At 40.3% G+C, this 23,446-nt stretch overlaps 1 protein-coding gene across 5 annotated transcripts in view; it reads left to right on the top strand.

Moving 5' to 3' along the window:
* The window catches only part of SSBP2 (single stranded DNA binding protein 2), a 125,117-nt gene extending 112,804 nt beyond the window's left edge, over nt 1-12,313 (top strand). For all 5 annotated transcript variants that reach the window (XM_085567184.1, XM_021551806.4, XM_021551805.4 and 2 more), the window contains 8 exons: nt 116-164; nt 1,169-1,204; nt 3,045-3,099; nt 4,574-4,644; nt 5,376-5,454; nt 6,571-6,599; nt 9,331-9,429; nt 11,696-12,313. In XM_085567184.1, coding sequence (XP_085423310.1) covers nt 116-164; nt 1,169-1,204; nt 3,045-3,099; nt 4,574-4,644; nt 5,376-5,454; nt 6,571-6,599; nt 9,331-9,429; nt 11,696-11,725 — 448 coding nt within the window. In that variant the 3' untranslated portion in view covers nt 11,726-12,313. The remainder of the gene's footprint in view (nt 1-115; nt 165-1,168; nt 1,205-3,044; nt 3,100-4,573; nt 4,645-5,375; nt 5,455-6,570; nt 6,600-9,330; nt 9,430-11,695) is intronic.
* Nucleotides 12,314-23,446: the final 11,133 nt, after the last annotated feature.

Genomic DNA, 23,446 nt, shown 5'->3' with positions numbered 1-23,446 from the left:
TATTTTGAAAAAAGCCATTTCCTTCCTCCAGAAACAGGTTATTCAGATTTTTTTCCTCAGAGCTGGTCAGAGGATGGGGATGGCTCTGTGTCTCATCATTCTTCTTCTGTTTCAGGGGTCCTGGGGGTGGTAGACCTTGGCCAAACCCAACCAATGCCAATTCTGTAAGTAAATATTACAAATATATTTGATATCCGTTGTATTTAGGGAAATATTTTCATGCCAGGCCCAGCAATGCTGTAACAAAATGGTTGCCCTGGGATCCTACATGAACAGCATTGTCTGATACTTGTCCAGAACGCAGAAAATCTTCATTTTCATTCAGGGATCATGTGTCATCACTTTAAAAAATGCCCATTTTTGGTACATGTAGATGGATAAGGTGGTCTGGCTTGCCCTGCTAAACAGCTCTTCCTGGTTTTCTCACTTTGGGCTTTTTAATTCTATTAGTGAAATGCTTCAATTTTCTTTTGCGTGTACTCCATTAAAATTTATATTTTTTAGCTGATAGTTAAAATTTTTTCAGCCCCTGGAATCAGTTGGCGAGTCCAATAGTGGATTTATTTGTAACAGTAATTTGGCTGACAAGTTGTCTGTAGAGAAATTTGTGTTTGTCAGTGTAGTTTCTCCCACGACAGCACCGGCCTGTGTCCCTTTGGAGAGAATAACAGCAAAGGCAGCAAGAAAAAGAAACCAGATTATTCACAGGATTTCTCCAGGACACTGTCCTTAAAAAAAACCATAAAAATAGAAGTAAATTAAAATATCTTCTAAGGTGAAAGATGTGGTAGTTTCTCTTCCTTTAATGGTGAAGATTGTATTCAAAATTAGGTATCTCTAAGAACACACAAATTCAGTTCTTGCTTGGCTGACTCCGATGTCCTGCTGACTGAAATGCAAGTATGTGCTGCCTGAGTCCATAAACCTTATAAACCAAATTGCCTTAGTAATCTTATACCTTAACATTTTAATACTTTATTATTTTTATAGTCAGTACTTGGAAATTGCTGAAAAGAGGTGTTTGTTTTGACAGCAGAAGAATTTTCCCCCATGATTTTAGCCGTGTCTGTAGTTACTCTAATTGAATGAGCTCTCACCTTTAGCTGCGGGAGCCCATCCCAGCGCAGAGGGACCAAAACAATCACTGTTTTTTCTGTTGATGTTACAGATACCTTATTCCTCAGCCTCTCCTGGGAACTATGTGGTGAGTGCCTTTGTGTGTGTTTATCGACGTCACATCTCATTTGGGCAGGGAAACAGCAGCCCAGATGTTGAGGGAAGCCCCCCTGTGCTGGCTGGGAGCTGAACATCTGGCCCGCACCGAGGCTTCCCCTCCCCTCTGCTGCAGATGTGGGCGCTCAGCACCAGAATCGCTGTCAGCCTGCTCCAAATTGCCCTCAGTGCTGCTTCACTTCAGAAAACATTCCTGTACCTAGCACAGTGTATTGGCCAAATAATGAAGGACAAAGAGCCCCTTGGCTTTCTCAGGCAAACCGTGTTGTGTGAGAGTTTCTGAACTTCTGAGGAAAAAAGTCTTAATGCTGGATTTGTCTCTGTCACTAGAGATTAACTTTGTTTATTGTTTTAGACTCTGTATTGTTGCTGCTGCACTCAGGTTATTTGTATGGCTGAGGAGCTCTTCTAAGGCAGATTGCTTATTCTGTTTTTATCACATGCACAGGGCTGGTGTCACAGGGTGACGAGGGAGAATTGTATAATTAAAAGCAATTTATTTTCTAATTTATTTAGACAATTAGCTGGATAAAAAGTTATGATTCTTACAAATGTCTGTAACTGTAGGCCTCATTTTGTCACAACTTAGCGGAAACAGCCAATATTTGCTGTCTCCAAATCAGTTCTTTAATACAGAATTGTTTGGAGGAGGTTATGTGGCTTTGCCATGTTCTGTTGCTGAAGAATTTAAAGACATTTTGGGAATATTTGACTTCATAGAGAGCAAATGTCTCGGGATGAGGGATGGGCTGGAGAGCTCTTAAAAATGTTTTAGAGAAAAGATTCATAATCTGGAATTATTCACTTTGAGAACTTAGTAAGATTAATCTATATATAAATATATTAATATATACTAATATAAAACCTTATCGACTCAATTATATGTATAAATATATAAATATATACTTTTTATAAATAAATAAAATTATATTCTCAGAGTGAAAATAGTTGATACCAAGAAACTCTGTAAGAGAAGAAAAAAACCACAAACAATGAGAGTAAAAGCAAACTTTAAATTAGATGCAAAACATAAGGAAGACAAGTAACTTCTCTCATAAATGATCACTTAGTTGTTCCTACTTCTCTTTGTGTAATGTTGAAAAACATGCAGAAATAGCCCTTAAGAAAAATCAAGTAACTGAGTTTGGTACACAGGTGTGTAGCTAAAAAGTATATGGAGAGCCTGTGATGCCTAGGGAGTCATACAGATATGAATGAAATGTGGATATAAATTTGCTAATACAAGTTTATAGGCAAAAATTATATGGACAGATATCCTGTAAGCAGACAGAACATCCAGACCCTTGAAATCACTGCCACTGAAATTATATCCCTGTCTGAAACAGAATATCTGCTGTTTTAAATTATAACAAAAGAGGAAAAGTGCAGTAATAGCCATATGGCAGTGAAAATAATAATTAATACTAGTATTCTGTGTGTATTTTATTAGGGAAAGTCAATATTTCTTGACTTTAATTGATGAAGGCATTTCTACCAAAGTGGAAGTTGGTAGTTTTTCATATTATCAGAAGGGGTTCAACAAACATAAGAAGCATGATGTTATGTTTCTGTTCTTAGTAAATGATTAGGGTGATTTGAATAAAATTCCTGGAGAAATCTTAAAGAACCCTAAAACTCTTGTTTAACAGCCAGACCATTTTGTGTTTCTTAGTCTTGATAAAATTTGTGACCTGGAAATAACCAAAACTTAAAAAAATATTCATTCCTTGTAGGGGGGGTTTTCGTTTGTCTGTTTTAGGTTGTTTCTAACCTTTTAACTCATGCTACCTGACTATTTTTACTCTCCCCAGGGTCCTCCAGGAGGTGGAGGGCCACCAGGAACACCCATTATGCCTAGTCCTGCAGGTACTGAAATATATTTGGAAATAACACAATTATAAGGGATTTCAGGAATTTAATAAAGAATCAGATAACTAGATTATTTGGTCTATATATTCTGTATCAGGCTTTCTCCCCTACTTGCTAACCTCTCCAGTACAGGAGGGTAGGGAAGTTTCCTATCTGGCCTTGAAAACTTACTGCACCAGTATATTGTATTCATCAAATACAATTCCAGGGACTTAAATACATAACAATAAAAATCAAAACCAAAACAAATAAAAGCCCTCAAAAAAATAGAACAAACAAAAAAGGCAAACTCAGGTAAAGATGTTTTGAAGTTCTGTTTTCCAAAGCATGAAAACACTTAGAAATTGTCTGCCTGTGAGTTTTGTCCAGGTATTGAGTCACCTCTGAGACCAGCAGCTCAAGGATTCCACTGCCCAGCCATGCCTGTGTGTTCTGACATGAGCCAGGATAGCAGACAGGCTTTTTTCCAGAAGCTGGGGACAGCCAGGATGTGTATTGCAAAAGTTTCTGGTGGACAAAGAATTTTTTGCCTGACTCACTGAAGATTAAAAATAACTTAATAGTCTGATTTTACTTCAGTCTAAAGGCTTTTCTGTTTCCCCTTTTCCTCAGACAGCATCTTTGAATGTTCTAGTGATACGTAGTGCTATATAAGGGATTAATGCTTAGAAAATCATCTTGGAAACATTAATTAGTAGACAAAATCCTTGATTTATCTTTCTGTTGTACACAGAAGAGCATTGGGTGTGGAATGGGCTTGTGGAGGGTCTGGGTGCAAGTGCTGAGCTCTTATTTTCTGTGCAGATATTGATTTTCCAGAGTTGCCAATATGTTTTTTTAATCACACTGCCCCACTTAGGGGATGTATACAGACTTTTATCAGGTCATTGTCCTTTCAGTTTTCATCATTTTGGGGTTTTTCTGCAAACATTGCACCAGGCTGTGCTATTAAGATAGATCAGCTAAAGCCTCCCCCATGAGTGAAGGATCTTTGCACTGAAGATATATTCAAAATCATATGGACTTGTCAGGGATGAGAGTAAAAAACTGTGTAAGGATAAGTGTTTTATCATTTATTACAGATAGAAAACAAATTACAGGAATTATTGATAAGAAACAAACTCCTGTTCTATGGATAATATTGAAGATGAGTGAAGAAATTGAGAACTCCAGGAAACAGGGTTTTAGGAATTAAAGAGTTACAGATTCTTGGTGATTTATAAACCTTTTAACAGTCATGCATAAAGCTAGAGCCCAGAAATACTCACTTGGGGACTACGGCAATTATTTCTTTTCATAGCCCTGTTGTATGGCAGCAGTGGATAGAAAGAGAATAAAATCTGCCATTATATTGCCACTGTGTATGGGATTGAGGCACAGTAATAATATGAACAAAATGACAGGAAATGTATGAGGTGAGTAATTTTATTGAAAAGTGTATTTTAGCACTTAAAATAATCTCTTATTACAGATTCAACCAACTCTGGAGACAACATGTACACTTTAATGAATGCTGTGCCACCTGGGCCCAACAGACCTAATGTAAATATGAATTTTCTTACATCTTTTTTTGAGTACTGCAGCCTTTTGTTTATCCAAACACTGACTTTCCAGCAGCTATCATTATTGCTAAGCTTTCCATTTTTATGGGCCACTCTCCAGTTATGAGCCCCTGGGGAAAAATAGCGCTAGTGGAACTTAAAAATAAATATATGTAGATATGCTAAGTCATTAAGCAGTAAATTGCAGATTGTTTGGCTATAATAGTAGTATCTTCTAAGTGTGTGAAGAGCTAAATTTAAGGTTAATTATGTAATTGGACAGAAACTGCTCAAGTTGTGAAGGTGATGAGGAGCTTTCCAACTTAGGATAGGTGAGGTGGGGTTTGAAAGCTGATGAATTTAAGGGAGTTGTAGAAGTTCCCTATAACTTCAGTGGGGATAGGGCTGAGTTGCCAGCAGCAGTTTGAAAAGTCATACAAAGAGACTGAAGTAAATAATAAATTATTACTGTGTTGAATTCCAGCCTACAGAGATGAGACCTCCAAAAATCATGAAAGTGACCAAAAAAATTGCTGGCTTTCAATCTTCACAAGACATCTTCTCTTAAAGATGTGAATGGGATTTAAGAGTCTCTTCTCATTCAGAGCTGAGAATTTGTCCTTACTTTTTTTCCTCTTCTCCTGAGGAATATTTCGTCTTTATTTGTTATTTTGTCTTTATGGGTTGTGTGATAAATAATTGTGCCATTTTTAATGCCTGCTCCTTTTGTAGTTTCCACTGGGGCCAGGCTCAGATGGACCCATGAGCGGACTGGGTGGAATGGACTCACACCATATGAATGGATCATTAGGTAACAGTAAATATTGCCAGCATGCTGACTTCTCAGTGGCAGTGCCTTTTCTGTGACTAATTAATGGAGTTCTGTGGAAGTCAGATTGTTAAAATGTATGGAAAAAGTTCTGTGTACATCAGTAAGATGAAGGGAATGATTTGAAGAGGCAATGAAAAAGAAAGTCATTGAAGCTCAGTGTTACTGTGAACAATAACAACTCAACATAGGCCTCTATTTCCTAGAGAGAATTACTTTTTATGTTTTAGGAAACATGTCCCTGAGATTTTAGATTACTTTATACAGGGACACTTTTACAGCCTTTCTTTGCCTATTGCAATCCTAAAATGGATAGTTGGTTTATCTACTAATGCTGCATATTGCGTTCAAGTCAAAGAAAATCTGTGTGAGTGGCAGCCGCACCTTTTCCTGTCGCTTTCTACAGGCTGAAAATTTTTCCCTCTCAGCTAAAACGAAAAGGTAAATTGCAGCATTTATGCAAGGATTTTATATGTACCTAGCACATAATTTATCCTTTTGGGCCATGACAAAATAAATCCTGATAACATCTATGTATCTGACTTTTTTGGAGAGAGAAATCATATTCCTTCTCAGCCCTAGTTTGCCTGGCTCTGTGAAACAGCTGATTCAGTCTTCTCCATTTTGACTGCTTTGTTGTGATACTCTCCTAGTTTTGTACACAGTACTCTTCCAGAATTTGTCTTTCCTGAAAATATGTGGGTTTTGCTGCTAAAAAAAAAGCTTTTCTTCGTTCATCCATCCTAAAATTGCATTTCCTTCATTCTCTGCTTTTCATGAGGTGAGAGCTACAGCATGTGAAAAAAGCCCTCAGTTTTCAATAGTCTTGCACTCACATATTTACTTTTATTTGTTTTCCATTCCTCTGCTCATCAGGATCATCTGTTTTCTTCAAAGAGATACTCAATACATGTAGTGCAGCAAAAGTTGGTGGAGCCTCAGACTGATTGAGTGGATTGATTTCTACCAACTGTAAACTTTTACTAAGTTGGTTGTTTTTTAAAACGTTGATGTTGCACTGTGTATTTCCTATGAAAAAAACTTATTGGATTAGCTTTAGCTCAAAACTAACTGAGCAATTGTCTGTTTTAATTTCAGGCTCAGGAGACATGGACAGTATTTCCAAAGTGAGTATCTGCTCAAATATCTGGAATTTTTAGTGTCTTTCACTCTAAATTCATTTCCTTTGTCTCTGTTTTGAAACCTTTTGTTATGTGCCTTTATCATAACTGTATTTTATATCATTACCTCCAATTCATAATCTGATTGATCATGTTGTAGTCTTTGATACTCTTCAAATAAATGAAAACAGTTCTAATAATCAATTCTAGTCAAATGTAAATTTGGGACAATCTCCTTAGGGTTTTGCAGGATTGGGTTTGTCACCTCTCTAAGAATATTAATATCTTAATCCTCAGGATATAATTCTCAAAAACTAGATTAAGAAGTAGTTTCAGAAGAAGCACTGTTTTGATACCACAAGCATTAAATAGCTGGAAAAGGATGTGAGCTTAATCTGCAGAGATTTTACATCTACAAAAATAATACTTGAATGCATTAATTCAGTAAAAATAAAACTGCTATGAATGTGATCATCATTAACTTAGGAATTAGTAAGATTATGTGGTATTGGTAAAGGGGCATAAATAAAGAGGACCCTGTGTTCTTAAATTTTATAACATTTGCAGACTTTTGATGACATAAAGTGATGGATGGAAAAGACCACATTGCCTCAGTTGTGCTGTGCTGGGCTGCGCAGTGAGGGATTCAATAAACCCCTCCTGTGAGATGCCCAGCATACAGCACAGTTTTAATCAAAGTCTATGTTTTTTCTTCACTATTTTACTGCAAACTGCAGCATTTTTAAAGGGAAAAAAAGCCAAAACATTTGCATTCCCATGGGATAATTTTTAAAGCCTGTATTCCACTTTCTAGGTGTTCAGTATGTGCTGGTACAGGTATCAGCAGCTCTGAAAACTTGGGTCCTAAACTATTTACCTGGAAGTTTCATCATGTGTTAATCTGCATGAAAAACTCATGGAAATAACATTTGATCTGTATGTTTCTTAAATATTAAAAGAAAATTGCTGTTAATTTTGCCTGTAAGACAGCTGTCCATAGAAAATGGATCCAGTCCTGGCAGAATCAGTACAGCTCACAGAATTCATAGCTTTGTAGAGGAGATTTTGACTAAATTGGCTGAATGGCAGAACATGTAGTATTTTATAAAGTCCAGACAAGGGCACTTAATTAACTGAAATTATTCATAATGTTTATGTTAAATAAACATTATTAACCGGCATTTATTGTAATGCCCATGGAATTTGTGCAGGCACCAGGGGCACCCTTGCTTTGGAAAATCCCAGTTGGAGCTATAGTGCTGAACTCCAAGTGGCCAGAAAAGCAGCCTGGGGGAGTCACTAAAATGGCATTTTTTCAGGAGTTTTGCCCTTTGGGGCTGGTGTGCTGCAGCAATGGCAGAATGTCAAAGCTCAGTTCTACACAGAGCAACATAAAACAGGGAGAAAATCGAAAATCCCCCAGGAATGAGCAAGAGTGTGGGAGCATCATCTGAAATAAATGTGACAAGGTCTGTATATTGCTGGCTGTTAAGGCCAGTGGGAGTGATGTGGTTGTGTAGCCTGGCCTCCTGTGTAACACAGGCTGGGGGTGCCCTGAATTAATGCTGCTGTGGCAGAGCCAAGGCAAGAGGTCCCTAATGTCTGGTGTGCTGGCCTCACTGGAGAGCAGACTTAATTAACTGATGTCAGTAACCTCGTTAGGCTTTAGTTGTCTTTGATGCACATGTTGTCCAGTGGTCCTGAGGATCACAGCTGTGGCAGTAGTGAATTAGACTGAAGAAAGCAAAAGGGCTCAGGCAGGGCTTTTGACCCAACTCTGAGCTGCATGTCAGATGCTTGCGTGTCATGTATGTAATTAGTTTGGTATCTATATTTCTATTGCATTCCATTTTTCTGAAATTTAAGAAAAAAAAAACCAAGGAAAGAACTGTCATAGATGCCAGGATTTCATTATGAAGTTCATGGTTTCGCTCCTCCTTTTTCCTGACTACTCTTTTTCCATCATTTCCATCTTTTTCTGAATAGGAGATGTATCAGGGATGGAAAGAGGATTGCCCATGGTCCAGGCTTGGCAGGGTACTGCAAAGCAGCTTTGTAAGAGCACCTGACTAATGGCAGTGTGTACAATAACCATGTGTGAGCTATTGATGCACAATAATTCCTGTGGCAACTACCTTGTTTCACCCATTCTCCTTCTGAAGTTGAAGAGGTCGCTGTGCACTTCTGTAAGGAAAAGAGTAGCAATTAATTTTTGGAAGGCTTTAGGTTGTTACTGTTCCAGTGAATTGTGACCATGATGAGCAGCCCTCAGGCACAGGCCTATGCAAAGGTCTGTGCAGACCTGATCCATCCTGCCTTTAAGTACATCTTTTGTCTATCTTTAAGTACATAACCATAACTCACACATGTCAGGGCTCACAGATGTGGCTGCATTCAACCACATGATTTAATGTGCTGACAGGACTTCCTCATATCCCTGCTGCAGCCTTTTATAGCTTTTCTTGACTTCAGCAGGAGCAGATGCTGGCTATAGCCTGAAAATGAGGCACAGGTAAATAATCCTTGCTTCAGGGAAGAGAACATTACTTAACAGACTAAAATTAGTGACTGAATCATGCAGAACCCTGCTGGGGCTGATTTTTCATCCTTGAGAGGCCCAGTGCACTGCACAGTGCACCAAGTTCTGTGTGGAGCATACCCTGGGCTCACTTGGTGAGGCTGGAAATGAACCAAAACCTTCAGCACTGAACCTGTTCTTTGTAATCTTTTTTAACAGAACTCTCCCAGTAATATGAGCATGAGCAACCAGCCTGGCACTCCCAGGGATGACAGTGAGATGGGTGGAAACTTCCTAAACCCTTTCCAGAGTGAGAGTGTAAGTATTTAATTTCCTGGGTTCTTGGATTGCAAGGTGAACCTGTATATGTGGCCTTCTGTTCAGAAAAAGAAAATTTACAAGTTTTGTAGTGTGCTTGTAGTGCAGCACTGTCTTGGATGTTTTTTAATAGTTTCTGAAAGTATAGTATTGATTTGAATAAAAAATGCTGTGCAAAAGAGAGCTGAAACTGGAATAGGTGGGAGGCATAGAATTACTGCAGAAACTCTCTGGGCCATGAGGTCAGTGAAAGAGCAGGATTTACACTGAAGCATGTGATGAGAGCACCAGTAGATTCCATATTGCAAAGATGCAGTGTGCTGTTACACCCATAAAAGGCAGAGGCTCCCACTAGTGTTCATTCTGGGGAAAATTATGCTTTTTTTTTTTTAAATATGGAATGCTCAAAGGAGCAAAATGTGGTCTAAACATTTTACAGAGCAAGACTGTGGTGTTGTCATACTCATGTGCCCGAAGCTGGGTTTCTAAATCCACATCTAGGTCCCTAAATAGAAGTGAAACCTCATTAGCTGTGCCAGTGGTGACCTGCTGCTCAGTAAACAGCTTCTGTTAGATCTCAGCTTAGTTGAGTTCCATGGAAAATTTCCTGGGAATCAGATTTTGGGGGTTTTGTGAGGTTTTTTTTCCTAGCTAGTGAAAAGGAAGAGTTAGCTGTTGGTGGGCACACATTCAGGCTGTGTGCAATGTTGAAGAAGACTCTCACACACCACCTAAAAGGAGCAATGTTTAGTATTTGCCAGAATGGCAGTGAGCACAGAGCCTCCATGAAACGTGGTCCCTGTTGTGGCAGCCCTTGGCTCCCACTCTGGCAGGCTCTCTGTGCTGAGGGCAGCCAGGGTCACTGAAACTGTGGGAACAAGAGGAAATCAGTGTGCTCAGCCACTCCCTGGGTTCTGGGTGTTTTTGTGCTGCCTGGAAGGGCCAGGGACTCAGATTTCTCAAGGTTTTGTTGAGATGTGTGCCTGCAGGGCAGGAGTGACACATGCCAGGGGCATCCCTGTCGGCTCCCGGGGCCGGCAGGCTCTGGAACATGGGCTGCTCTCTCATCCTGGGGAGCTGCTTTGCTTTCTGATCCATGTTTTGCCACTTGGCTGCTCAGAATAGCTGTTATCATGGAGTCCTTTCTCAGGGACATTTGCTGTTCAGTTCACCAGGAATTTTGGTTAGGGGTAAGTAGCAATGCAGAGCTCAATAACAAGTTGAAAATCCTAAACAACTTGAGACCTTGCTTTGATTCCTTCCCCAAAGTGATTCCCCAAATACCATGGCTCAGATACAGCAAATTACTTAAGCAGGTGCTGTGCTTTAAGCCTCAGAGCTGGTAGTCAGACCTGTGTAATTTTCATGACAGGGAAGATCCATCTAAAATACTCTTTCCATATGCTTGGACACTTGGAAATGGCCAGCTTGGAACTCAAGACTTGGTGGGATATGTAGGGCACATGTGGTTTTGCACAGGCAAATTTATCTTTTCTTCTGTCAATTTTCAAAATGCTGATCTTCTTGCATTTTAACATTTTCCTCTACTTAGAGGATGTTAGATCAAATTAAATGTTTTTGCAGTCCACAGTGTTAAATTTGAAAGCAAATTAGATGTATAGATGTGCATTTCTTCTAGTCACTGTGGTGTCCCATTGATTACTGTAATGAAGCCCTGCTAACCTGAACTTGGGTAAAGGCTGCAGTTCAGTTTGTGTCACTGCAATCGTGTGATGTGGTGATTGAATTTTTGTTCCACGTAAAGGAGAATGACCGCTGGTCCCTGATTCAGCCTGCCCCCTAAAATTGCTAACACAAAATATTACAAGCCAAAAACCTAACTGAATCATAGTCACACATACCTTTGTTCCTTTCTTCCCCTAAAATAATCAAAAAATCCCCAAAATCTTGTATGGTTCAGCTAGCCATGAATGCAGACAGTCTGTTTCAGACTAGGCACCTGCCCAGATAAATTCCCCAGTAGCCAGCGGTGGGCAGGAAGGGTGTGGAAAGCCTCGGTGAGCTGTTGGTTCCTCACAGCACCAGAACAGCCCTCAGGGCGATGCCTGTGTCAGCAGTGGCTGTGCTGTGGCATGAGAGAAGCACAGCAGAAGTTGTGGGGACACCAGCTGAGCTACAGCCCCCACAAACTGAGGAGGGAGCTCAAGGAGCTCTGAACCCGTTGCTGCAGCCCAGGTGTGGGTGTAGCCACCTGGGGCGGGTGGGGGGAAGAATGTTTGTTAAAATGTGGATTCCTCTTTTCCAGTACTCCCCTAGCATGACAATGAGTGTGTGACCCCTTCACAAGTGTCGCCATGAAGACCACAGTGAGTTGGCCCTCTCCAGAGAGCTACTGCAGAAGAAAATTATTCGTCCCAGTGTACAGTTTAACTAAAGGATCCCAGACACAATCAGACCCACCTGGGTTGTTTGGTTTTTTTTTTTTTTTCTCCTACCATCTCCCTTGTTTTGTCAAGAAAGTGGGTCCCAAACATGCTTGAGACAACTGTAAGGAGTGGCATGAGAGAAGTGCCCGAGGTGGAGCTGCCAGCACCTGTCTGTGTGTGTACATGTGTGGGTCAGCGTGGGGTGTGTGTGTGACACACAAACACACACACACACACAGACCCCAGGACACTGTAAAATAGGATCACGTGACATCTTACATAGAAATCAGAAGTAGGGACTTTTATTCCATTAATTTTTTTTTCCACGTTTACATTTTAATTATTAAAATTTGCTTTCCCTCTCCCATCCTGAACTGTTTTATGTTGCATATATCACTGCTTTATAAGTTATTTTTTAAGTTGAACTCAAAAGATAAATTCTTTTGATTTTGTTAGTGTCTGCCATTATGGATAGGAATAAAATTGCTTATACGAGCTTTCATTACCTTGTGTTTGATACCAGCTACCCTGTGAATCACAAATTGTACTGTCTCAAGAAATAGAAGAAAGCTCATCTTAATTTTTTTGAGAAATTTAATAACTTCCACCTAGTTTGGGGATTTTTTTTGATACTTTGCCTTTAAGAGAAAAAAAGAAGCACTGAAGGTTATTTTTCTTCTTTAATTGAAGCCTAATATCTGCAATATCTATTTTAAATGGAAGCCTGAATTTGATACAAGCTTCTCAGTTTATATAGAGTACTATAAGGTTACTGTAAGTGAGCTCTAATTGCTATAGAATCTAGCAATAAAGTGTCAGGGCTTCTCCTGCCCTTGGAATTGAGTTTTCTATGTAGCATGGTCTTCTGTAAGGGTGGTAGTTAGTGGAAATACAGTAGAGTCTTTATCACCAAAACATTTTCTAACAACTTACAATTATGTTTCCCATTTTCAGTGATTCTCAAACATATATGAGCAATCCGTGTTCCTAATTATAAACAGTATTTCCCAAGCCCATTTAGAAAATCAGGTCACCCTGCTGCTTGGGTGCGTGTTTTCTGCCATATCTGCAGAATTAATTCCCAAAAAACTTTCCAGTCAGCAGCCTTTTTTTTTTTTTTTTTTTTGAGCCAAAATGCCACGGTAAACTTTTTATGACTACTAGCCTTGTGTGAGGGCATAGAGTTAGGTGGGAAAGCTGGGGCCAGAATGCAGAAAAAGGCCTAAAGGAAACGCTTCTGGAAGCATTCCCATTTCTCTTCAGGCAGAGCTCTGAAACCAAGCTTATGGTACATTGACTGAGTTCTGATGATTTTCAGCTCCCCCAAGAAAACAAAGGTTTTCAGTTTGTAGTGATACAAAGGCTGATGATCAGCAATGCAGGCACAAAGGGGCTCAGCAGAAATTCATGCCACAGACAAACAGCAAATTCCTCTCCTTGGACTTTAATCCAGAAAAGCCACTTGCAGAGGAGGAGCAGCTCTGGGATGTGGTATATGCAGGTGCAAGGGGATTCTCTTCCATGGACTTGTGGTAAAGGAATATCACCCATATGTGATGGGCTTGTGATGGTAGCTGAAACGTAACAAGATGTGTAAGGAATACTACAATCTCCTAACTAATTTTTATTTCCATATATTATATGTGTATGATATATGGAAATAAAAAGATGTAACATGTTACTCTCCTGTTAGGGCTATTCAAGGATGAAAGTCTCAGAGCATTAAAATCATGTTGAAGTATCAAAGCTTTTGGTAGCATTACTTTTAATAAGAACTACTTGATTAGATATTAACATGACCTAGATAGTAATTATTTGGTATTGTAGACTGTATTCTTATTGCTTATGAAGGTCACATTAATTTGCTTCTCTTTGGAAAACATATTGTTTCTGTCTCCAAAGATTCTGGAAGTCCCTGCTATTGGCTTGAATCACAAACACAAAATCAGGTGTAATTTCTTCAGACCCTTTGCTGTTGTCACTGACACCACTGGTGTGTCCCCAGAGTCCTTGCAGCCTGTGTTTGCCACCTGTGTTATCTGTGGTAGCCTTCCAGGGAGCCAAGGGCTCTTTCTGGCCCAGTGTCAGTCAGTTGATGTCTTTGCTGATGGACTGAGTGAGAGGAGTAGTGCATCAAGTGCCAAAGCCCATTCCCAGGTCAGTGAGCTGTTGGGCACCTTGGAAGGATGGAAGCCTGGCCTTAAACCTGTGCTTGGACCTGCTGGCACAGATTGGAAAACAATATTAAAACACGTTATCCTCACTTTTATACAGGAGCATAACGTCCTTTCAGCACATGACTGATTCCCTGTGTCCTGCATTTCTCATACCCCACAGGGCAGCTGATGTCACTAATGCTTTGTCCAAGGCTTTACCCGGGCTCCCCACTCTCCAGGTTCCTGCAGAGGCCAGGTTCTGCAGCTGAACCATTAGAAAACAATATTATGTGCTAATTACTCAAATTCTAAATAACACCTTCGGATTATATTTTTCTTAATATGCACAGGACTTTTTGCTTGTTCATTTTTCTTTCCTTTGCTTACAAATTCTTGTGGTATCTGGAGTATCAATATGGGAAGAAAGACTATTCCCAAGCACTCAGTTTTTGCTCCCACTTACATTTTTTATGCTCCAGATACCAGGAGTAATGTGACTGCTCTTTGGTTCTGTCCTTGTGCAACAGCACTGTGGATAATGTTAGAACTTATCCAGCTCTGGTAGGAATTTTAAGTGGTGCAGGATAAACTTTCTCACACTGGGATTTTAGATAGATCTTGCTCTTTAGTAGTGAAGTAAATAGAAGGTGATTCTGTACATGAGTATTTCAGGCAAAGTTGAAGTAAACCTTTTTAAAAACAGAAGTGATTAAATCTTAGAGTAGCAGAAATGAAGAGTAAGAGTTCTGTTATGCTGTGAGAACTCTTGCAAATATTCCAGCTTTGTGGAGAACAGCTGAAACTGGATTCACTTGTGAACTTCACAATGAAACCAGGGTCTTACCTGCTGCTTAAACCTGGAAAGAAATGCTTAGATCCAGATGTATCTCCACATCACCCAGATTGTATTACCTAAGAACAGGGTTTGAGGCAAGGGAGAAACTGTCTGAATCACAGGTAAAGCATGTGGCCTGGCATGCATTAACAAAATACCTGGATATTTGCATGTAGGGATTACATTATGTTCTTAACTACCTGAGAATGAGGAAAAACTGCAGTTTGGAACTTGCACTTCCAACCCCCAGAAATTCCATTTTTTATTTGGAAGCCCTCTGGTTGCAGAGCCCTGCCCACATGTTCAGAGACAGTAACAACTTCCAGGCTTTTTCAGCCTGTTCCCTATAGTGTAGGATTAAAAGTTCCACATACCAGGACATCCAGCTGTTCGTTTCCCTTCCAACAGGAATACTCAATGAGAAATAATGTAGGCTAATCATTTATTTTAAATAATTCCACTTGGGAAGAAGTGAATAGAAGCCTGCTTCTTTAAGGATCCATCAAAGGACAGTTTCTTGAACTGCCTAAAACAAATTGAATTTCACTCTGTTCTGTGGCAATACTGCATGTGCAAATAATTTGGAATTAGATTTAATGAGGGACCAGCTGTTACAATATTTAGTGTTGATCACTTTATTGAGAATGACTTTTCAGCTGATACATGTTACACAGGGTCCTATTTCTGCATAAGTTAATAATTAAGTGTTTTCCCCTGCTCCAAGTGAGCTCTGCTCCACTGTTGTTATTGTCGTGGCTAAGAATGGACTGGATTATTCAGTATTTGACCCTACACATTTGCATTTCAAGAATGTAAAATATACCTTAATGATGTAAAAAGTGCAGGTAAATTTGTTTTTCTTTCATTCACCATAAGTGGTGATATAATTGTGGGTGCTGTCAGAGACACACTTGGGTTTGCTCAGGCCTTAAGGACGGGGAATCCTTACAAAGCTCATCTTTCAAATAAACCCCTATAAAACTACTTCAACACTCTTATCTCACATTGAGGATCCAATTCACAATTTAGTGGTTCAAAACAACTCTAGAAATTCAGAAATAAATTATTTAGGTTTAAATTTTGCTGTATTCAGCTCTCTCTACTTTTCAGATATTGGCACAGTTCTGTAAACTGCTGCTTGTGCCAATTCTGCTGCAACTTTGATGAAACCATTCACATAAGGTCATTTTTTGGGTAGGATTTTGCCCTAGTCTGAGTCAAATATATAATTTACCTGTGGTGTAACATTATTTGGCAGATGTAAAAACTGAGTACATAGAGAAAAACCCAGAGGGTCTGTTGAAATTACCAAAATTATGTTTCAACTTGAAAAATGAGAAAAGAGAGTTTAAAATACTGCTTAGAGTGCACTCCTGTATAGTGTCTACATATTGGAAACAAATTACAATGCCAAATCTAGAAAAAACAAATGGATCATCTACTGAGGACATGAAAATTCTGATCCTGCCAATAGCTTCACCTTGTTTTGAATTTGAGCCTGCACATAGTTAATTTTAAACAGATCTGAGAACAGGTAGTATCCTTCAGGAAATTAAAAAAGTAGGACTTTAGTAATCTAAACCCATGCTTGAACATGGACAGTCTAGAGCTCAAATTAAGTCTTTCCTAAGCAGACATTATTTTACAGATCTTACCAGTGCAGAAGCATGTTTATGTGTCAATAGTACTGACATGCAGAGCAGATTTGGCTTTCTTCTGTTTCTTACTTTACTAGAGCTTTGTTCACTATTACACGAACTGTTTCTGTGAATTTGTTCTTTCATCTTGTTTTCAGTTGTGCAGCCATAGTTTCCCTCAAAACAGCCAACAGCTTTGCAGTTTTAGTCCAAACTTCTGTTTGGTTGCTGTTCTTCATTTAAGCTTAAAATGTGTAAGAGAGCCTCTCATGTAATAGGAAAACTTGCCATAAAAATGTATAAAGGTTTTCTTGGGTACATGTTTTCAAATTTAATAAATGCAGTTTTCGGTTATAATTTGAAATGGTCACTTTCTAGCAACTATTTCAGTTTTGTGTGTAAAAGAAATGAAGAGAAAAAAAGAAAATCACCTTTTTTTTTCTTTATTTTACTTCAGCATTGTAAATATTTGCTGAAAGACATGGTTTTGGGGAAATCAGATCAAAAAGAGATTTGCTGCCTAGTTGCTATAGATAACACAGCTGAAAGCTCCTTCCACACCTCTGAAAGTGTCCTGCTTGCCATCTGAATAGTGTGACCTTGTGCAAAGCCTAATTCACCAGCAGTGGTTCCATTTGCCTGGCCAGTGCTTTCAGCGTGTCGCGTGGATGGTTCAGGGCTCTGTGGCCTCAGAAGAGTGACCGAGTGTCGAGCAGGCTTGTTCCCAGGTCAGCTGGCTCAGGACTGGGCAATCATCCGCCAGAAACAAGGTGTTCGTTCGCTACCTCGCTGTTCTCTTGAGAACTTGCACAACTCTTCTTGCCGTTAGGTTCTGGGGATCCTTTCAAGATTTTACAGTGCTGAGACAAGAGGCTGGATTTTGCTAAGAGAGAATTCTGGCAGTTTTAGCATCGGTTTTCATAGGGAAACAGCACAAAACATGGGGATTTTGAAAGGTGGTGTGTTCACAATAGAGTGGTGAACTAGGAAATAGACTGTACCCTCTAGGAGTTTGGGCTATTACAGAGATACTGAAATCATCAGTAATTGCTTTTGATGGAAAAAGTCTTGTTGGGGAACAACTGCTCTGATCCCTGAGGAGTCAAATTGTCCACTGGGTGAACTGGATATTTTAGGTTTCACTTCTGTTGTTTTGATCTTCATGTGTTACCCTCTCTCACTTGGACTTCCCCAGTAAATGCCAGATCTTTATGCAAAAATAAGAGCATTTTGCCCAACAAACATGCAGGAAGTTGTTCATAACTGTAACTAGAGCCCTGCTGTAGAGAGTTTATTTCATTAGTGAGAAATTGAGTGTAACACCAGATAAGGAGCGGCAGTGCAGCATCCTGAGAGCTCTCACTGCTCAAGATCTGGACAGTCAGCATCCCACACGCTCACAAATCAGCCGAGATGGTTCCTAACAGTTATAGAAAACAGCTTGGAAGACAGGCTCATTTTTGTCGTGCAGATTGTATGAAAATAAAACCCCAAATACAGGATATATTTAATTGAGGTAGAAACTTACTGAAACTCTCTGTAGCAGAGGCACTGAGCACATCCAGTGGTTTAGTGGGAAAGCAAAGTGGTGTTACAGAATTGTTGTCAATAAACATAACATCCAAAAGCGGGTATAAGCTATTTTCAATTTCATTTTTCTAGTCTTTTTTTTTTTTTTTTTTCTGATTATGTTGTAGTTTTGATTTGATTTGCATTTACATTAATGGACAAGGAAGAGAACACAAGTTCCTAAAGCAGGGCTGGAATGAATTAGGGCTAGAATTAGAGGCACAGAAGAGTGGTGTTAGTAAAGCTGGAGCTTTCTGTCAGTTATAAATCAAGTGAATTTTTATATTACTATTTTTCCAGGACAAAAAGCATCTGTACAATAAACTCTGGCTCTGTCATGGCTGTTTGAGAAGCGTGAATCGAATTGCTGTGTGTGCTTGGACACCAGTTTTGAAGGGGTTTTTTTGTTTGTTTCTTGGTTGTTTTGGTTTTTTTTGGTTTTTTTTTTGCTAGGATCCCCTTGGAGTGCATCTACTCTATGTATGTTTGGCTAAAACTACAGGAACAAACCACTTTTGTTTTTATGGATTGCTGTACACACATCTGGTTCTGGTGGGAAGAGGAGGATTTGTTAGCTGGTGGGTTAGCATATTTATGTGAATTACTTGCAGCATTGGTAAACTACTGTCAACTTTGTTCACATTGCACAAGATACTCTGTGTTGTCTATTGCTGGTGTTATAACCTCGGTGATCCATGCATATCCTGTAAATTTCTGTAGGTTTTGTGTAAGAAATCTTGCCACCACTGCTTGCTACTGTAAATTCTTGTTTTGGAGCAAGAGGTGGCATTTGACTGTACAGCCATGTGTATTATATACTGCAATAGTCCTTGTTCTGTCCTCTGAACTCACTGTCCACATAGAGTTGAAGGTCTGTTAAGCACGCTTAGTGGTTTCAGAATTGATTTCAAACAGCAGATCTATAAGCCATTTACAGAAACATTAAATGTAATGTAAGAGAATTCAACCCAGTTCATACCCTTTTCTGAGAGCTCGGGGTTGGACTGGAGCAGGCAGCTGCAGGTTTGCTGGTGTCCCAGGTGCCTGTGCCTGCACACCTGAGAGGTGTCACACCTGTGCAGTGTCCCCTGGCAAAGGGGTGCCCCAGGCACAGCACCTGGGCAGGCTGCTGCCTGCAAAGATGTGTGAGCTGGTGTCTTTTTTACTCCCCACAAACTGCAGCAGTGCCAAGACAGAAGCCCATCTCTAGGGGCATATGGGAGGCACAGAGCTGCTTCTGCATTGTGTCCTCATCTCCACCCACCGCAGGCTTTACCCGAGGTGGTGGTTAAGGAGATTTGAACTCTCTGCCTGGTTACCGAAAGAGAAAAATAACCTGAATTCTGGGACTCTGCATTCTTTTTTACAGTATTTTATGATATACAGCAAAGGCCTGAAAATGTCTGTGTGTTCTCTGCTGGTTTCTGACATCAGAATTTCAAGTCCTGTCTAGTCTGAAAGGCAGTGATTCGAAAAGTGAAGAAGCTTGGAAAGTTGAAGGGGATTCTTACTTGGATTACTTTAAATTCTGTGTTTCTATTGATAGTTTAATTAAATGAGTAGGCTAATCTTTAGAATCAAGGCAGTCTTAATGACTTTGCACCTTCACCCTTTCATGTAAGACTGAGAACTTGCAATAAGTGTTACTCATGCTTACAGTCTGATTTGTAGATAAATTCCCTGTATTTCTAAGATAAAAAAAATATTTCTACAGTTACTTCAGCCCTTTATAGAGAACAACAGGGCAATCCCTGTTCCATAATCCCAAGTATTTGTAGGTGTATTTTAGACAAAGAATGACTTTCAACATCATAAATGAAACTAATGTTCAATGTTCCAGTCTCTGGAAGTAAAGGAAACCTCAGTAATTTTGCAAACCAGCAAGAATGAAACTTGTCTATATAAATACTAATGTAGAAAGTGCATGCAAAACTTGATACTGCCTCTGACCTTAATCGTTGCTATTGATACTATTGGGGATCTCACAAATGTGTGTTTCAGAACGCTGTATTTCTCCTCAGTGCGTGCTTCATCCTCATTACCGACAGCTCCTGCAAAGAGCCAGCCCATGCCGTAGCCAAGGCGTGGGGATGCAGAACTCCCACAGCACCATGGATACGTGGACATGCGTGCGTGTTGTGTTAGGATGAGTAGCCACTGCGGCTGCAAGCCCCTCCAGACCTGTCTGTAGCTCTCCAGGGCAGCCTCTGGGGTGCTGGGAGGGCTGCAGTCCGGTGCCCCGGAGCTGCTCCCATCCACGTGGCTGCGGGTCTCACTCTGGGGGATCGTCATGAACTCAGCCTCACTGTGTAACGTGTGATGAGCTCCTTGCCAGACTGAGCTCCCGAGGCTCGGGTGGTGTGGCACACTGCCCCGAAGCGTGTCTGGCTGGGAGCCTCAGACAGGGCTGTGACAGACTGGATTGTCATGGTGATACTGTGCCACCACATCAGACTTGTTTCGCTCCATGCTTGGCCTGATTCATCCTGCCCTAATTTCAGCTGGATAAAAATTACCAGCCTGGGTCTTGTGTGCAAGTCCGAGGAGGGACGTGAGTGGAGATGCCTCTGGAAGATTTCATTATGGCATCATCTGTCCTCACCACTGCCAAACGGCTGGAATTAGGTGGGATGAATCCAAATGTGTACAATTGGCTTCTCACACCTCTATGCAGAAGTGTATTTATTTGAGCTTGGAATGGGCAAGAATAATGCAGCTCCTTTGAACCTGAATTCAAGTGTCTCATAGATGATTTTCTGAATTCAATCTCAAGCATGAGATTTCTGCCCTGTAGTGCTATTTTCTTTATTTTTACTTTGATTTTAACAAACAGCTGTAGCTTCAACTTGCAAATTGTTGGAACATTTGCAGAGGGATTACCCCTGCCTAGGAATCCTCATCTTTATTTGTTAGAGAGGGCTTCCTTGTTACCTGCACTGATGTTCTTTGGAAGCAACACAGGGAGAAACCATTGCATAGATCAATCAACACCAGCAATAGCATATGCATCTTCTAAAATCAGCTGTGAGCTTGTAACTAAGGTATTAATGTTCATACTTTCAAGGTGTGGCTCAAGATTCCTTTCCTGAGAGCTTTAAGGAATAAATCTAGGAGGTCATGGTTGAGGGTTGTGAGAATACATGTAGTAATGGCAGTTTATGATAGGTTTTTTGGGGGGAAATGTGCGATCAATGTGCTGGGATTTGGTGGTTTGGAGATGAGGGAATCTCCCATGTCAGATAGAGCAGATCTGCAGGCAGCGTTGCTGTGGGTTAGCAGAGCCTGCTTCCAGCAGGTTCCTCCTCTAGTTCCCCCTGACACCTTCCCCATTACCTGCCGGTACGAAATCCTGGCAGCAGTTGTGCCAGGTGTTGTGGCGAGCTGAGGAACAGCTCAAGGCCCAAACTGAAATGCTGTAGCTGCACCTTTCACCTTCATCAAGCATCCACGTTCTCAGAGCTGGGCTGGGACAGCAGGCACCTCCACAGCTGCCCTGTAATCTTACCAGACAAAAGTGGGTGTCACTTCTTATGAGTTTATCAGGAGCAGTATTGATCCAGTCGCTTTATTTCCTAAGTTGTGAGTCATTTGCTGTTGGAAATGATACAGATATTGTGTAGCTGTGAATAGAAAAATTGAGATTTTTTTTCTTATGATGAGCTGGTACAATTCCTGCTCCGCTGTTCAATATTTTTGAGTGCTGAAGTTAACCAAAAATGCTGCTTTCATGGATTATCTCAGCCTCAGCTCTGCATGAAAATGGGCATGAAATTCCAGTTGCTGTTCCTGGTTTCTCTGTGAATTCTGAGCCAAAGGTAAAGCAGTGGGAAATATTGTTGTGGCAGCCACTCACTGACAGCTTTTCAGATGCATAAAGCCATTCTGTCTGTCATCTGACAGTATTCCAGTTTTCTCACTGGGTCACCATGTTGTTGTCAGCCAGTGGAGGAAAGGTGGATGAGCTCACCACCCAGGAAGAGTAGAAATGTAGCAAGTAATGAGCTGTGTTCTCCAACAGTCCTTTATTTGTAGAGCTTCACTTTCAATTAACTTTTGTACCTTCAGTTATTATTGTACCATTCACTATCTTGAGGTGGTATGAGCAGAAATTTATGAATATATATAATTTACCAGAAATATAGGCTTGTATTGTGCCTTTGTAATTCTCTTCAGCTTCAGTATGTATACGCTGCGAGCAGATGAACTTCCTCCCTCTTTTGGGGTGTTCTTTACTACAACAGTAGCTGATGGCTTCATCAATATTGGCTCTTTTAGTCTTCTGGGGCTAACATTTCTGTTTTTCTGAGTGAAAATGCCATAGTGCCCTCAGCAGACATAAGCACAATGACATAACTCTGCAGTGCATGCTGTCTCTTAGCTTCTCTCTACACGTGCTTGCATGTTGGAAGACCTGAAGAGCTGCTGTGTAAATTGCTACATTATTTACCCAATACAGGTGGTTTTCCGCATCCCTTTTTTGCTCAAAACTCCCATTAACTCAGAAGTTAGTGATGGCTCAAAGGGGGGTTTTGGAAGCACAAAGGATGCAGGAAGCAACTCTTCAGTAGTTTACAGGCTGCTATAAATGTCTTTTCAGCAACGAAATGTAGCATTTTAGCAGTAATTTCCTAGTGAAAACACTGAGCGTGCTTATCACTTAAGATTTTAAGGAAAAAAAAAAGTGTCAGACTGTATAATTGTATCTCATATAATTTTGACACTTAACCAGTTTTATCTGTGTGTTCATGCTATACCAACCAACATAGACCTGAAAGGTGACAGCCATGTTTTTGTTACACAAAAAGTCACAGTTTTACAGAGGTTCTGTTTTGACTTTTTGTTTCTTTACCACATTTTCACTGCAGAGGTATTTTTCTATACAGTTACCTGAGGCTTCCTTTCACCAACCAAAAGAGTCTGTAGCCCTCTGCACTGTGAAAGGCAAAGCCCTTGGAGAGACACGGGCTTTGCACTTGCCCAGCAAATTAGCAGAAATTTCACCCAAGCCATAAAAGCCTCTTATGTTAATCTCTGTTTATGTAATTAAAGCAATTAGGGATAGGAGCTTCAGCAATAATGAGGTCTCTCTATCCTCCATTTACACTCTCTGTGCTTCATAGGGATTTAAGGGTTCTTTTTTCAAGGCTCAGCTGTGTCTCTTCAAACCAGTGCAGTCTAAGCATCGTGTGAGATGCAGTTTATGGAGATAGCATTGGAGCGTGAAAGATTTACTTCTGGTAGCAAGGAAAAACTTGTGTCCCTGTGGACATGGACACTCGCAAACAAGTCTGATACCGAGAATTAAAACAAATGCGTTCACGATGGTACCAGTACATCAGACTCCGTTCTACAGTGGGGTTTTTAGCTTTTGTCATTTGTATTTTATTTTGTGAAAAAAGGAGTTGGGGGGATCTCAGATCACATGGGGAATAT

This window comes from Lonchura striata, chromosome Z (assembly GCF_050655825.1).
Source record: "Lonchura striata isolate lonStrDom1 chromosome Z, ASM5065582v1, whole genome shotgun sequence".
NCBI lineage: Eukaryota > Metazoa > Chordata > Aves > Passeriformes > Estrildidae > Lonchura > Lonchura striata.
Note: the sequence above shows the minus strand (reverse complement) of the source record. Positions and strands in the feature narration are given on the sequence as shown.